Here is a 16,458-nt window from a genome sequence, read left to right on the forward strand (position 1 = left end):
TTTTATAATTTATATCTAATCAGCCTAGATTATTGTTTTAACCAAAAATTTTTACGTAAAAATGAATAATTTAATGGTCAGTTTGTGCACTTGTGTGTGAATATTGACAGATAACCTTTTCATGATTTATTTTGGCTTTAGTGCATTATTTTTTGTTCTGCTTTGTTTTTCCAGTGAATATGGCTTTGCTGAAAAAGTAGTTGAGGGAATTACTGTTTCTGTAAATTCCATTGTTATCCGCATTGGGGCAAAAGCTTTCAATGCATCCTTTGAACTTTCCCAGCTAAGGATCTATAGTGTAAATGCAAACTGGGAACATGGAGATTTAAGATTTACTCGTATTCAAGATCCACAGAGAGGAGAGGTAAACATTTTTTTTTCATTCTTGTTTAAAAAATGTTTTAGTCACTGATAGATAAATAAAAGAGGACATTTAAAAATAATTACTTCATGTAGTTACCTAGATTCACATACTACATTTACTCTGACCTTTTAACTATTCCTTTCTATTAGTTATTTAATTAAAAATGTGCACATTTTAGTGTTTTTTCTATATCCATTTATAATTCATGACCCCATTTTTTAATGAACCCCATTTTAACTTCTCAGCTACTCAGAATTGAATTTTAAATATACATTTTTCTTGTTCACAAGATTCAAATGATTTTTGTAATTTATATCAAAATTTAAAAAGTATTAACAGCTCTATGAATAATGAATATAATTAAAGTTTGTAACTATACAGTTTATTTTAACTATATGATTTAAAATAAAAGCATAGTGAATATAGCAAGAGTGTCATAAAATTGGTAAAGACATACAATTTTATTTATCTTATTTGTTTAGCTTTTTTGTTGTTTTTATAAATCTACATGTCTCTCATTCTGTTTTGCCTGAGTAACTGAAGCTAATCTCTTTGTTCTCCTTAGGTTTTGACATTTAAAGAAATAAATTGGCAGATGATTCGAATAGAAGCAGATGCTACTCAAAGTTCACATCTTGAAATTATGTGTGCTCCCGTTCGATTAATAACCAACCAATCAAAAATCAGAGTCACACTTAAAAGAAGAGTAAGTCATCAGGGTTATCTTTTCAGTTCATGTGGTAACTAGTGGAATTGAGAGGAAATTTTAAATAATTTTCAGTTCAAACATTGGAATATTAAAACAAGGCAAAATAAAAGGAAATATAGTTCCTCCAACAGTATTTGAAGAAATCTAGTATAATAATAACATTTTTCAGTTTTCTAGATTTAATATTTAGATTTTTACTTTTGATAAATTTAATAGATTCTCCATTGCCAAATATTTCCAAACATTAGCTGTCTTATAATTTCATTCTTCTTTTGAGTCTTACTTAGGAGTATGTAGACAGCAAAACCTCCATTATCAGAAGCCAAAACTACTAGCTTTTAGAAGGTTATTAAGATATGAATGGTAATTTAAATAAATAGGGAAGATAGTTACTTAAAGACCTCAGAATGTGAGACTTCACCATAGATTGTAATGAAATTTAATGAAGGACTAATGACTTTTTAAAACGTGGCTCAATTAAATTCTCAATAATAGGTTTTATATCACTAGACCCAAATAAATATTCTAAATTAAATTGAAAATTTTTTTCAGAGTATAATACTTAATACAGTTTTGTGAAATGTGGTTAAAATAGCATTTCAGTTTTTAATTTTAATGTTTCTTTCTATACTAGAATTAGCACAATTAATATAGGTAATTTTGTGATTTGTTAGCTATAAATGCAAATTTAAATTATATAAACACTTGTACCTGTATAATGTGCAACTGCATCTGTTAAGGTACAGGAATTTGTGAGTCTTTCTTTAACCACCGTATCTCCAATACAAGGAGATATTCCTTCTGTAGTATAGGAGTACAATAAATACTTGGTGAATGAAGGAAGGATCCATATTTCATTCAAACATTTTAAATATTTTTAAAACATTAGTGCATTGTGAGTTCTATGTCTTGGCTTAATTTTATGAATGATTTTTTTTTGACAGTTAAAGGACTGCAATGTTATTGCAACAAAGTTAATTCTAATATTGGATGACTTATTATGGGTTTTAACGGATTCCCAGTTGAAGGCTATGGTACAATATGCAAAATCTCTCAGTGAAGCAATAGAAAAATCAACAGAACAAAGGAAGAGCATGGCTCCTGAACCTACACAGGTATGCTTTTAAGAGGAAAAACACTTAAATCTGTAAATGGTTTAAAAATCAGAATGGTTAGTTGTTTTCTTTATGTGAAATAGATTGTGAGACTTTGAGTCCAAGAATCTTTTATCTAGATATGTTACTGTTAACATATCTAGATATGTTAATTTTCATGGAATCTATGTGAAAACATATATTAAGTGTGTTTCTGTCTATATAATGCTTATTTTGTTCGGAGTTTTGTATTAAGCATAAGAGTTAATGATGATGTAAAAGTTTGATGTTATAAATACCTCTTTTTAGGAAGTAAAATACAACTTAAACTTACTAAAGTAAGGGCAAAAGGAAAAAACTTGGGTATAGTCAAAGGAGAAATGTGAGAATTAATATTGCAGAAAATGTAAAAAAAAAACAAAAACCTGGGGAGTTGCTGAAGTTCAACACAAAACTGTTGGCATTGTATCTGTTCTTAATAAAAACAAGGGTATTGTGAAATCCTATTTCTATGAAGCTATTTCTTTGGAAACAGAGTAATGTATCTCAGACATATGGCTTTTTGGTAATCTGGCTTGGTACATGGAAGTAGCATACATTTTAGGCTTTCCTATGACTATTGAATTGGCATTAGTTACTGTCTAGCTGCTATGTGATAAGGAGCAGGGCTAGACACTGTGGATGTAAAAGTGAATATTATCAGACCCTGTCCTCAAGGATCTCAGTATAATGGTAAGTCAAATATAAAACAAATCATTGTAGTTCATCTAGTTCATTTTTTTAAAATGTCTGTGTTTTTTCTACACAGAATTCTTTTTTTTTTTAATTAAAGATTTTCTCTCTTTGTCAGAGAGAGAGACAGAGCGCAAGAGCACAAGCAGGCAGAGTGGCAGGCAGAGGTAGAGAAGCAGGCTCCCCACTAGCAAGGAGCCTCATGTGGGACTTGATCCCAGGACCCTCCGATCATGACCTGAGCCGAAGGCAGCAGCTTGGCTGAGCCACCCAGGCATCCCACGAAAGTGCAAATAAAAAGGGGAGTGAAGGAACCATAGAAGCATAAAGTTATAGTCAACTGCATAGTTTGGAAAGGTTTCACAAAGAGAGGATAATAAAAATAAGTCTTAAAAATAAGAAGTTCGGGGCACCTGGGTGGCTCAGTGGGTTAAGCCTCTGCCTTCGGCTCAGGTCATGATGTCAGGGTCCTGGGATCAAGCCCCGAATTGGGCTTTCTGCTTGGCAGGGAGCCTGCTTTTCCCCCCACCCTCTGCCTCCTTCTTTGCCTACTTGTGATCTCTCTCTCTCTGTCAAATAAATAAATAAAATTTTTTAAAAAATCTTCACTGGTTTAAATTATGATTTCAGAGGCTTTTTAAAAAAATAAATAGTTCATAGGTGAGGGAAAGGGTATGTCAGATGAGGGAATGGAATCTGCAAAATATATTGTTAAAGAGCATGGTATTTTCTGATAAAATTGAGTTTGGCATTACTAGAGAAGTCTTTGAGAGTTACATACACATGCCTCTCAAGATAATACACCTTTCCAGGTTTTAAGGAAACTGGGTCACACATACTCCATTTTGATGTGTTCTTTCTTAAACTTGGTCTGTTAGAGAATGTGCTTATGGTAAAATGTCAGATTTATTCTCCCTTTTCCAAACTGCTCTTATCCTACTTGACAAATGAAAGGCCTTCTTCCTACTTCTTACTCATTCTTACTATGATGGATTTGTCCAAGAAGAGGGGAAAAAAAATTTTAAAAGCTTGGGGTGACAAGAGGAGTTAATTTGAAATACTGTTACTCATGACAAGACAGAGGTAATTTGAAATACTGTTACTCATATTGGAAGTCAATGACTAATGACAAAGTAGCAAGTCAGGTGGTTTCTACTTCCACTTCTTTGGTTTCAACACATTTAAAAAAAGGTTTTTTAAGATTTTATTTATATATTTGAAAGAGATTGAGTAAGAGAGAGCATGAGTAGGGGAAGGTCAGAGGGAGAAGCAGACTCCCCGCCAAGTGGTGGCCCAGTGCAGGGTTTGATCCTGGAACTCCAGATTCATGACCTGAACCAAAGGCAGCCGCTTAACTGACTGAGTCACCAGGCGCCCCTGCTTTCAACACTTTTGAAGGAGGATCTATACATATCAGCTATTAGATTATTTAAAACATTTTTTAAAATCATTTCATGAATCCTGTCATATAACTTGAAGGAATTCAAAGAATCATGTCATATTGCTAAAATAAAGTTGTTTTCATTCCAACTTACCTATTTATTTGAATAGTTTTCTAGAACTTTTAGCCATAAAAAGAAATGAAGAATTGACGGTGAACCTTGTATCATTCTACCAATAAATACTATTTAAATAGCCAATGAGATATCTTTATAATTCTCTGGGGGAGTCTGATTTTATAAGCTTGATGAACAGAACACTAAACTGTAACACAGAATAATTTAGGATGTCAGTAACAGACATGGTAATTAAAATTAAAGGCTAGTAGACAGAGTGTTGGTGTTAATGTAGGTCTTATTTATATAATATGTGGATACATTTAGATAGAATATAGATTAGGAAACCAGATAAAGATACAGATTAGAAAACTAGAAACAAGGATGAAGTTCTATAATCCTATCACAATAATAAAACCAGTGTTAGCATTTTGAGTTCCATACAGGTTTCTTTGCCTAGGCACCGGCAGTTTTCCTAGTTTTAATATGTAGTAAATGGATGTATACAATTTTCTTCATGTTGTTAGTCTTTATAACTACTATTTTTTTTCTTGTTCCCTAATATTTCTTAGTAGATTTACTTAACCACATTTCCACAGAGTCGTGATTTGAAGACCAAGAGAGTGGATGAATGAGTGAAGTAGTTGACAGTGTTCCTTTGCTCAGCTGTACAAATTGAGAGATACCTTCTGTCATAAATATTTGATTAGCTTCATCCTTTCCTTCTCTAAAAGGGAAGACTACATTGAAAACCAAGAAATGTTAAGATAATTCAGAAGTTAAAAGAGGTCATAATGGCCCACTTCCCCTCATTCCCCACAAACAGCATATAAAAACTGAATCTACCACAACATTAAGAAAAGGGTTTGTAGAAAGATTAATGTTTACGTTTTTGTTTATATCAGTTTTTTTTTGTTGTTGTTGTTGTTTTTTGTGAAGAAGATAGAAAACATTGTTGAAAAAATACAGGAGAGGACGCTTGGGTGGCTCAGTCTGTTAAGTGACTGCCTTCAGCTCAGGTCATGATCCCAGAGTCCTGGGATTGAGTCCCACATCAGGCTCTTTGCTCAGCAGGAAGCCTGCTTCTCCTCCTACCTGCCGCTCCCCCTGCTTATGCTCTCTCTCTGACAAATAAATAAAATCTTAAAAAAAAAAAAAAAGAAATACATGAAAATTTTTTCCTTCAAAATTGCACAGTCATAGATATAAAGAGTAGTCCGTTAAAGCTTTGAAAGTAGAACATTAAAGTGATTTGTCTTGGGGCACTTGGGTAGGTCAGTTCGTTAAGTATCTGACTTGTTCTCAGATCAAGTCTTGAATTCAGGGTCCTGAGTTCAAGCACTGTGTTGGGCTCCATGTGGGGCCTGGAGCCAACTGAAAAAAAGTAAAAATAAAAATAAGTGATTTATCTTAATGGAAATTACTTTGACAATTAGTAAGAAAATTTTTCTGGAGCTCCTGGAATTTAAGGCTTTACAATTATATTTCATCTTTTCTTTTCTTTAATCACTGTGGGTCTTGATCATTTTCTATGAGAAATTCTCATTTACTGAGTATACTTTGAAATTTGTTTACAGATAGTTCTTAATAGATAATGTGTAAATATGTATACGAGCAAAATATATATACTTTAATTTTCCATACATCACTAACTATACTTTTATTAATGAATTTTTCTTAATTAGAAACTTGTTAATTTTTTTATGAAAAATTTGGTCTTCATTTTGTTATTACCAAATTCATGTACAGTTCTATAGCTTATATAACAGGTGATCTTATAGTATGCTTACATATGTAGTATCATTTTAGGCTTTTAGGTTCTCATCAGTCTTTATACTTCAGTAGTATTCTATGCTTCTTCACTTTGGGGAGAAAAGAATTTGAGGGGCGGCTTTGTGTTAAGCCTCTGCCTTCGGCTCAGGTCATGATCCTGGGGTCCTGGGATCAAGCCCTGCATCGGCCTCTCTGCTTGGTGGGGAGCCTGCTTCCTCCTCTCTCTCTGCCTGCCTCTCCGCCTACTGATGATCTCTCTCTCTCTAAAATAAATAAATAAAATCTTAAAAAAAAAAAGAGAATTTGAATTCAGAGTCTATTATAAATCTCTTCTGCTTTCTGGCTTCTTCAGATATCCACGTTCAAAGGATGTGCTACATCTCTTATGAGAGGCACCAGAGCACTTAGAGTACTCTGTACCATATCACAAGCACTTTGCAAAGAAGTGATTTATTTTTACAGGATGTATAATAGTATATACAGCTGATAATATACAGGGCTCACATTTGTTTCTTTTTTTTTTTTTTTAAAGATTTATTTATTTGAGAGTGGGGGGTTGGGGAGACTGTGCTGGGTGGGGGAGGGGTAGAGGGAGAGAATCTTCAAGCAGACTGCCCGCTAAGTCCTTGCCTACCATGGGGCTCTGTCTCACAACAGGTGAGATCATGACCTGAGCTGAAACCAAGAAATGGAAATTTTAAACCAAAATAACAAAATGATGGGTCCAGGTTAAGTAATAAGCAAAAGAATAGAGAAAAGTGTCTTCTAGGCTTTTTTACATTTATCACTCTTTATATTCCCTTCTAGAATAAGCTGAATTATGTTATTTAAGGGGAAAACTCCTCCACTGAATGAGCCACCCAGGTGCCCCTGTTTCTCTTCTAATATGTAGAACTAATACTATTTGAATAAGCCACCTTGAATAGTTAATATTTTCTAGAATAAGGACTTAAAGTATATAAATATAACTATTCAAGTATTTATTAAAATACATTGGTTTCATGTTCAAATTGTGTGTAGTTCTCCAGTTTTTAGATATAACTTTATTCTCATGTAATTCAGAAAATATTTGGGGGGAATTGAGTTATTGATAAGAAAATATATTAGCTTATTTTTCATGATTTCATTACTAAAGATATTTAAGTTTTCTTATTTGTGGAATTTCAAACATTTAACTTAAAGTGATAAGACAGTTTTGAATCTTTTAGAGCTCTACAGTAACCCCATCTACCCAACAAGTGAAGACACCGCAGACCTCAAATGCTCCGGATCTAAATGATGCAATTGTGAAACTATTCAATGACTTTGATGTTAAAGAAACCTCTCATCACTTGGTAATTTCTCATCTAGATCTACACATATGTGATGATATTCATGCTAAAGAAAAAGGTAATAAAAGCTGCTTATTTCAAACTATTTTGGTTTTTCTAGGATTTCCTACAAAACTGAATTGTTTATCATATGTAATATATAGTATGTCTGGTATGATAGCTGGTCATAATTTTATCATTCATGTGAGATACATAGATGAAAGTTGTAATTTTAATCAATATATATTGGTATGAAATTTCTTTTGCTTTAGGACTTAGTATTTTAGCACAATTAATTGTTAGCTAGTATTTCACCAGATACTACCAGTAATATTAGGTTTAAAAAAAAAATCAAGGACTAAATAGATGACATCCTTGGAGGATGATGAAATATTAGACTTGCCTTTGAATTAACTTTTTCATAATTTTGAAATTGTCTAAATTAAATTTGAGTCCATATGCAATTCATAATTATTTGCACACATGTTTTCCCATGGTGGTCTGTCTTCATTTTTCTGACCCATGTACATGTAAACACAGCTGTGTGGTTGTTTACCATTTCTTGTGTCTCTTTACCAGTAATCCCCCCAAAATTTGCTTGGGAAGCTAAATTCTAGTTAGTAAGTTTTTTCTTTATTTTTAGCTTTTATTTCTCTTATTTTGGAGAATTACAGTGGAGTAAGTGGAGTAAGTGGGAAGCTATTCTTGGTCGCTTTGAAAATCTGTGGTTCCATAATGTAGGTGCTAGGCATTTCTGTTTCCATTGGAGAGTGTTCCTGGCCCATATAAGTTTTGGGAGGGTTCATCAAGTGGGCCACCTTCCAAGACAGTAGTTCTCGAACTTTGGTGAGCTTGAGGATCAAGCTGAGGATCTCTTTAAAACTGGGATATTAATATCTGACCATTCTACCTCAGACCTGATTCATGTATCTGTGAAAATTGTTGCTCTGTATTTTTAAAGCTGAAAGAGAAAATATTGAGACTGATCCCAGATATTTAGCTGAAGTTACCTTGCCTTCATCAGATAAGGCAGCCAGGTATCAGTGACTGGATGAAGGGTGGAAGAAGGTGAGGAACGTTTGGAGTTAGAGAAGGATTTGTTCTCTTTTCTTTTGTCTACCTTTGTGTCTTTTGATTTAAAGTTGGCCTCTTCTGCTTTAGTTAGATGAAAGGAAAGTGGAAAAGTTAAAATAACCCAAAATAATAAAATGAAGGGTCAAAGTTAAGTAATAAGCAAAAGAATAGAGAGTCTTCTAAGCTTTTTGTACATTTATCACTATATTTCTTCATAGAATAAGTTGAATTATGTTATTTAAAGGGAAAACTCTACCACAATATTTCCCTGATTGTACAGATCTGTTCTAAAATCCAGAAAGGTCTGAAATGAATTATATTCATTTGTACTTAGTGGTATCTTAATTTATATTTTCCTTACTTCCAGTTGATTTATTCATGCTGTTTTAAAATTTGATTTTTATGTTGGAGTCACACTGAGTTGTGATCTACTTTCTAATCTTCCTATAGCTGTGTTAATTTGGACAACTTACCTGACCCTATAGGCTTAATTTCCATCTCAGCGAGAGATAGGATTATATAGTGTAGTGGTTAATATTTTTCCTAGGTTTAAAACCAGCTCTGTATTTCTTGGCTAAAATGACATTGATCTTTTTAATTCACCTCTTTGTGTCTCAGTTTACTTAATTGGAAAATGGGGATGATGATGATGATAATATTGTCTATCTCAGGATTGTAAGGAAGAGCAAATGAGCAAAAAATAAGGTATTTAAAACAGTGCTTGGCGTATGGTTAGGGCTGTGAATATAAAAGTTCTGTTCTTTTTGTGTCCTCACCTTTTAGCTTGGTACCTTGCAAATGATAGGGGCTCAGTAAACACTGATGGGATTGAATTGCATTTCCTGAAATCCTTAATATATTATCTGTGATAATAGAGACAGTTAATCACTGCTTGGATTGCAAATACGATAAATGAAGTGTTTCTGATACTTGCTTAATGTTTCTTTCTCTTTCTCTCACTTTATTATTCTTTTTCTTTTTCCAGAATCAAATAGACGTATTACTGGAGGGGCTATGCAACTGTCTTTTACACAGTTAACTATAGATTATTATCCTTATCACAAAGCAGGTATGCTTAATAATTTCTTTAATAGATGTAAATGCTGCTTTAAAGTTATATCAACAGTTTATCTCATTTCCTTTTATATTTATTATTTGCTTTAATTCATTTTATTTTATTTTGTTTTAATTTAATGTATGTTTATTTTTATTTTTTATTATTTTAATTCCAGTTAGGTAACATACAATATTTTATTAGTTTCAGGGGTTCAGTATAGTGATTCAGCAGTTGCATACATTACTCAGTACTTATCACAACTGCAGTCTTCAATCCTTGTCACCTCTTTTACGCAGCCACATCCACCCCCCCATCAGTTTGTTCTCTGTAATTAAGAGTCTGTTTTTTAATGTGTTCCTCTTTTTTTCCCCTTTGCTCCTTTGTTTTGTTTATTAAATACCACATGAGTAAAATCGTGCTATTTGTCTTTCTCTGAATGAATGATTTTGTTTAGTATTATACTCTTTAGCTCTATCCATGTCCTTGCAAATGATAAAATTCTTTTTTATGGCTGATAATATTCCATTTTAGATATACACCACATCTTCTTTATCCATTCATCTATCCTGGACACTTGGGCTGTTCCCATACCTTGGCTATTGTAAATAATGCTGTAATAAACTTAGGGGTGTATGTATCCCTTTGAATTAGTGTTCCCTTTCTTTGAGTAAATACCCACTAGTGCAATTGCTGGATCATAGGGGAGTTCTATTTTTAACTTTTTGAGGAACCTCCATATTGTTTACCAGAGTGACTGCACCAATTTGCATTCCTACCAATAGTGCAAAGGATTCCCTTTCTCCACATCCTTGCCAACACCTGTTATTTCTTGTGTTACTGATTTTAACTGTTCTGACAGGTGTAAAGTGCTATCTCATTAGTTTTGATTTATAGTTCCCAGATGATGAATGATGTTGAGCATCTTTTCATGTATCTGTTGGCCATTTGAATGTTTTTTTTGGAAAAATGTCTGTTCATGTCTTCTGCCCATTTTTACTTGGATTATTTGGTTTTTAGGTGTTGAGTTGTGTCAGTTCTTTATATATTTTGGATACTAATCCTTATTTAGATATGTCATTTGCAAATATATTCTCCCATTCCATAGATTGCCTTTTAGTTTTGTTGATTGTTTTCTTGGCTGGGCAAAATTTTTTATTTTAATGTTGTCCCAGTAGTTTATTTTTGCCTTTGTTTCCCTTGTGTCAGGAGACGTATCTAGAAAAAAGTAGCTATGGCTGATGTTAAAGAGGTTACTGCCTGTTCTCTAATAGATTTTTTATGGTTTCAGGTCTCATATTTAGGTCTTTAATCTATTTTGAGTTGTTTTGTGTTTGATGTAAGAAAGTGGTCCAGTTTGTTTCCTTTGCATGGTTCTGTCCAGTTTTCTCAATACCATTTGTTTGAAGAGACTATTCTTTTCCCATTGGATAGTCATTTCTGCTTAGTTAAAAATTAATTGACCATATAGTTATGGGTTTATTTCTGGGGGTTTTCTTTTTTCTTCTATTAATCTATCTGTTTTTGTGCCAGTACTGTACTGTCTTGATGATTACAGCTTTGTAATATGACTTGAAGTCCAGAGTTGTGCTGCCTCCAGCTTTACTTCCTTTTGCAAGATTGCTTTGGCTCTTCGAGGTCTTTTGTGGTTCCATATAAATTTTAGGATTGTTTGTTCTAGTTCTGAGAAAAATACCTTTGGTATTTTAATGGGAATTGCATTAAACTTGTAGGCTTTGGATGGTATAACATTTTAACAATATTCTTCTAATCCAGGATAAAATATCAATGTATAGAAATCTGTTACATTTCTATACACCAATAATGAAACAGCAGAAAGAGAAATCAAAGAATCAGTCCCACTTACAATTGCCGCCAAAACCACAAGATACCTAGGAATAAATCCATAAAAGGGCAAACGCCCTATATGGAAAGAAATATCTTTCCATTTCTTTGTGTCTTTTTCAGTTTTGTTTTTTTTTTTTAAGATTTTATTTATTTGACAGAGAGATAGAGAGCACAACTAGGCAGAGTGGCAGGCAAAGGGAGAGGGAGAAACAGGTTCTTTGCTGAGCAGGAATCCCAATGCGGGACTTGATCCCAGGACTCTGGAATCATGACCTGAGCCAAAGGCAGCTGCTTAACTGACTGAAGCACCCAGGCGCCCTTCTTTGGTTTTTTTTTAGTCAGCATTTTATAGTTTTCAGGATATACTTCCTTTGCCTCTTTGATTGGTTTATTCCTAGGTATTTTACGGTTTTGGGGGCAATTGTAAATGCGATTGATTCTTCGATTTCTCTTTCTGCTATTTCATTATTGGTGTATAGAAATGCAACCGATTTCTATACATTGCTATTTTATCCTGTGATTTTTTTTTTTCCATTTTATTTATTTTTTCAGCGTAACAGTATTCATTCTTTTTGCACAACACCCAGTGCTCCATGCAAAATGTGCCCTCCCCATTACCCACCACCTGTTCCCCCAACCTCCCACCCCTGACCCTTCAAAACCCTCAGGTTCTTTTTGGGGAGGGGAGGCGAACCTTATCCTGTGATTTTACTGAATTCGTTTATCAGTTGTAGCAGTTTTTTGCTGTAGTCTTTCAGGTTTTCCAAATGTAGTATCATGTCATCTGCAAATATTAGAAGTTCCACATTCTACTTGCTGATTTGGATGCTGTTTATTTCTTTTTGTTATCTGTTGTGGCTAGGACTGCAGTACTATGCTGAATAAAAGTAGTGAGCGTGGACATCCTTGCTCTATTCCTGACCTTAGGGAAAAGCTCTCAGTTTTTCCTCATTAAAGATAATGTTCATCTAGGTTTTTCATATATGGCCTTTATTATGTTGAGGTATGTTCCCTCCAAACCTACCTTGATGAGGGTTTTTATCATGAATGGATGTCGTACTTTGTCGAATGCTTTTTTTGCACCTGTTGAAACGATCTTATGGTTCTTATCCTTTCTCTTTTTGATGTGGTATATCACATTGATTGATTTGCAAATATTGAACCACCGTTGCAACCCAGGAATGAATCCCCACTTGTTCATGGTGAGTGATTATTCTGATGTGCTGTTGAATTCAGTTTGCTAGTATATTTTGTTGAGAATTTTGCACTTATGTTCATCAGGGATATATTGGTTTATTGTTCTCTTTCTCAGTGGTATCTTTACCTGATTTTGGTATCAAGGTAATGCTGGTCTCATAGAGTGAATTTGGAAGGTTTTTTTTCCTTTTCTAATTTTTTGGAGTGGTTTGGAGAAAGTAGGTATTAACTCTTCTTTAAATGTTTGGTAGAATTTGCCTGTGAAACCATCTGGTCCTGGGCTTTTGTTTGTCAGGAGTTTTTTTAATTACTAATGCAGTTTCCTTGCTGCTTAACAGTCTGTTCAAATTTTCTTTTCCTGTTTCAGTTTTAGTAGTTTATATGTTTCTAGAAATTTATGCATCTTTTCTAGGTTGTCTAATTTGTTGGCATATAGTGTTTCATAATATTCTCTTACAATTGTATTTCTGTGGTCTTGGTTGGTATTTTTCCTCTCTCATTTGTGATTTTGAGTCCAATTTCATTTTTTAAGTCTGGCTAGACATTTATCAACTTTTTTGATTTTTTTTTTTTTTTCCTCAAAGAAATAGCTCCTGGTGGTTTCATTGATCTATTCTGTTTTTGTTTTTTTGGTTTTTTGGTTTTTTTTTTTTTTTAGTTTCTTTTTTATTTATTTCTGCTCTGATCTTTATTATGTCCTTCTACTGGTTTGGGATTTTGTTCGTTTTTCTTTTCCTAGATCCTTTTGATGGTTAGGTGGTATTTGAGATTTTTCTTGCTTCATGAGGTAGGGCCGTTTTGCTATAAACTTCCCTTTTAGAACTGCTTTAGCTGCATCCCAAAGGTTTTGGACCCTTATATCTTCATTTCCATTTACTTTTTTATTTCTTTTATTTTTCTGGTTGACTCATTTATTGTTTAGTACCATGTTATTTAACCTCTAAGTATTTGTGATCTTTCCAGATTTTTTCTTGTAGTTGACTTCTAGTTTCATAGTCTTTTGGTCAGAAAAGGTTCATCGTATGACTTCAACATTCTTGAATTTGTTGAGATTTATTTTGGAGAATATTCCATGTGCACTTGGAAAGTTCCTCCCAGATCTGGATATCTGTTTCCTTTGCCAGATTAGGGAAATTTTTAGCCTTTCTTTTCATTTTTCTTTTTTCATTTCTCTTCTTCTTTCTTTTCTCTTTTCCTTTTGTTTTGTTTAATTTTGTTTTGTTCTCTTTCTTTCTTTTCTTGGTGGGCAGCAAAAGCAGAGTTTATTGAGTGATAGTAACATTTATTGAATATGATAGAGTACAAAGCTCCTGAAGAGGGAGGGGACCCAAGAGGGTTGCCTCTTTTATTTCTTCAAATGAGTTTTCTGGCCCCTTTTTTCTCTCTTCTTTTTCTGTGACTTCTATAAACTGTGTTTGATATTATTATGTTTGATGGAATCATTGAGTTCCCTAAGTCTTTTCTCATTTTGGATAATTCTTTTCTCTCTCTTTTGTTCAGCTTGATTACTTTCCATTAATCTGTCTTCTAGGTCACTAAATTGTTCCTCTGCTTCTTCTGTCCTGCTGCTTATTCCACCAGGGTGTTTCTCCATTCACTGAGCCTTTTATCTCTACTATGTCATTCCTTATCACTGTGTTAAGGGTCTTACCCATGCCTTCCACTCTCTTCTCAAGTCCAGTGAATAATAATTAACTTTAAATTCTTATAATCTTATAATTACTTTAAATCTACTTATAATTATGACTTTAAATTCTCTATCAGAGATGTAACTTATATTTGTTTCAGTTAGCTCTCAGGCTGTGCCCTTGTCCTATTCTTTCACTTGAGATAAATTTCTCTTCTCGTTTTGTCTAAGTTTCTGTGCCTGTTTCTCTGTGTTAGGAAAATCAGCTATGTCTTCTGTTCTTGAGGGTAATGGCCTTATGAAAAAGAGGTCCTGGAGTGCCCTGCTTTCTGGTATTCCCTGTTCACCAGGTCCTTGTGCTTCTGGGAATGCTCTGTTGTTGTTTCCTGGTTGCTTTATCCATCAGGCCAGTTGTCTGCAGAGGCTTTCTTTGCCTTTCATTGGCAGTGTTTTATCCCTGACCTAAATATGGAGCATTTTAGCTAAGTATGCTCTGGTCTGCTTGCGAAATGAGACCTGTTGCCACGGCTGCTGGAACAGAGGCTCTTCAAAACTCCCATTTAGGGTGATGCAGAGTCAGCAGGGATATGGACAGGTCTTCTGAGGGAGGGGGTCCACGACACTGGGATTGAGGCATGTGTGAGTAGGAGGAGCAGTTTGACTGCAGTGTATGGAGCAAGGTTTCGTGTAAGCAAGTTAGGTAGTGAATGTCCACAGTAAGCTGATTCCTGCAGGTTACCCTGTGCTTCTGCTAAGGGGCGTGGGCCGTGCTAATAGCACTAAGCAGTGCTAGCCTGTTCCTTTGTTGCCCGAGGGGTCTCTTCATGAACGCTTTCTTTCTAGGACACAATCCAAGGTGAGTGAATTACTTCCCTAGTGCATGCTTCAGGTGCTCTTCATACTGCTGTTCCCATGCTGTATGTTTGTGGGTTGTTTGCCTGTCTTCTTTACAAGAGCTGCTTCAGTGTCCTCTGAGCTTTTTCACAGCCAGGCATGCTGACCTTCAGAACTCCAAGCTTTAAGCGTTTCTGGTTGCTGGAAGTCATGAAATTCGGCTTCTCTTGCCTTCCAAGTCACTGCTTATGGGAATTCATTTCCCCCATGTGCTCCCCTGTGTGTGAGTTTGTCTCTCACCCTTCTTTGTGACTATGGCTCCTCCCCAACACAGTAGCCACAGTGATCTTTCTCTCCCAAACCATGTCACCACACTTCCTACCTTCAGTGTGGCCTCTTCTTTTCCTTTAGAGTGGCATTCTGCCAGTGTTGAGATCAATTTCTGGGGTACTTAGGATGATTTGATTGTAACCTAATTGTATTTTTGGATTGAGGTGAGCTGTAGTTCTACTCTATTGCCATCTTCCCTCTCTCTCTAACTTAATTTTTTTAAGGAAAAAAGAACCGACATTTGTTATTTTTTTCCCCAGTAATATCTTTACAAGAAGATACAAATGCCGTAGAAAATATTTATGCATTTTGTAGAGTTTTGTGTAGATTATTAGAAAGTATAATTGTTAGCATTTGTCAGTATTCTAAATAATTAATTTAAAATTTAAAATCAGAATGTGGAAGACATAGTTTATGCTATTTTATTTTTTTCATTGTGGCAAAAGTAAGTTACTGATGTGTTTTGAATTTAAAAATTAGTATATTATTAGTATATTAAAAAAGTCAAGAAAGAATATATAGTAAAAATATAACAGTAATTTCAGCTGCATTATAGGAAGAGTCCTGGAACTTTTTTTTTTTTAAACTTTTCTGTATTTTCTGAGTTTCATTAATAGACTTTTTAAACTTGATTTTAGCCAAAAGTCTGAGAAAATACATAATATGCTTTTGAATAGTTGAATATTGATAGGCTTTTTCTCCCAAATAATAAAAACAAGAAGTATATATATTTATGGCCAAATAAAGTAATTTGACTTTATACCAATCTGTTATTTGGTGATGTGTGGCTTTTTTTAAATTCACAAAAATAAGAAAAAGCAAGTATAATGTGTTTTTTCAGTACTTTATGAAAGTGATATTCATAAATTTCCATCTCCTGTTCTTTGTTATTTCTCTATCTGTACCTGATAGAATTTAAAGGTTTTACTGTTTGTTTTGATTTTTATTAGAAGGCTTTGTTGTACTTCTGTTCTCCTAATTTGTAAGTTACTTACATATACATAAAATATTTTTTT

At 34.0% G+C, this 16,458-nt stretch overlaps 1 protein-coding gene across 4 annotated transcripts in view; it reads left to right on the forward strand.

Moving 5' to 3' along the window:
• Positions 1 to 16,458, forward strand: part of UHRF1BP1L (UHRF1 binding protein 1 like) — a 99,610-nt gene that overhangs the window by 39,776 nt on the left and 43,376 nt on the right. For all 4 annotated transcript variants that reach the window (XR_006819603.1, XM_046011443.1, XM_046011442.1 and 1 more), the window contains 5 exons: positions 175 to 364; positions 930 to 1,070; positions 2,018 to 2,188; positions 7,377 to 7,557; positions 9,538 to 9,621. Coding sequence is in view for 3 of the 4 variants with exons in the window: in XM_046011443.1 (XP_045867399.1) it covers positions 175 to 364; positions 930 to 1,070; positions 2,018 to 2,188; positions 7,377 to 7,557; positions 9,538 to 9,621 (767 nt within the window). In the remaining variant the exon portion in view is untranslated. The remainder of the gene's footprint in view (positions 1 to 174; positions 365 to 929; positions 1,071 to 2,017; positions 2,189 to 7,376; positions 7,558 to 9,537; positions 9,622 to 16,458) is intronic.

Source organism: Meles meles, chromosome 7 (genome assembly GCF_922984935.1).
Source record: "Meles meles chromosome 7, mMelMel3.1 paternal haplotype, whole genome shotgun sequence".
NCBI classification, from domain to species: Eukaryota; Metazoa; Chordata; class Mammalia; order Carnivora; family Mustelidae; genus Meles; species Meles meles.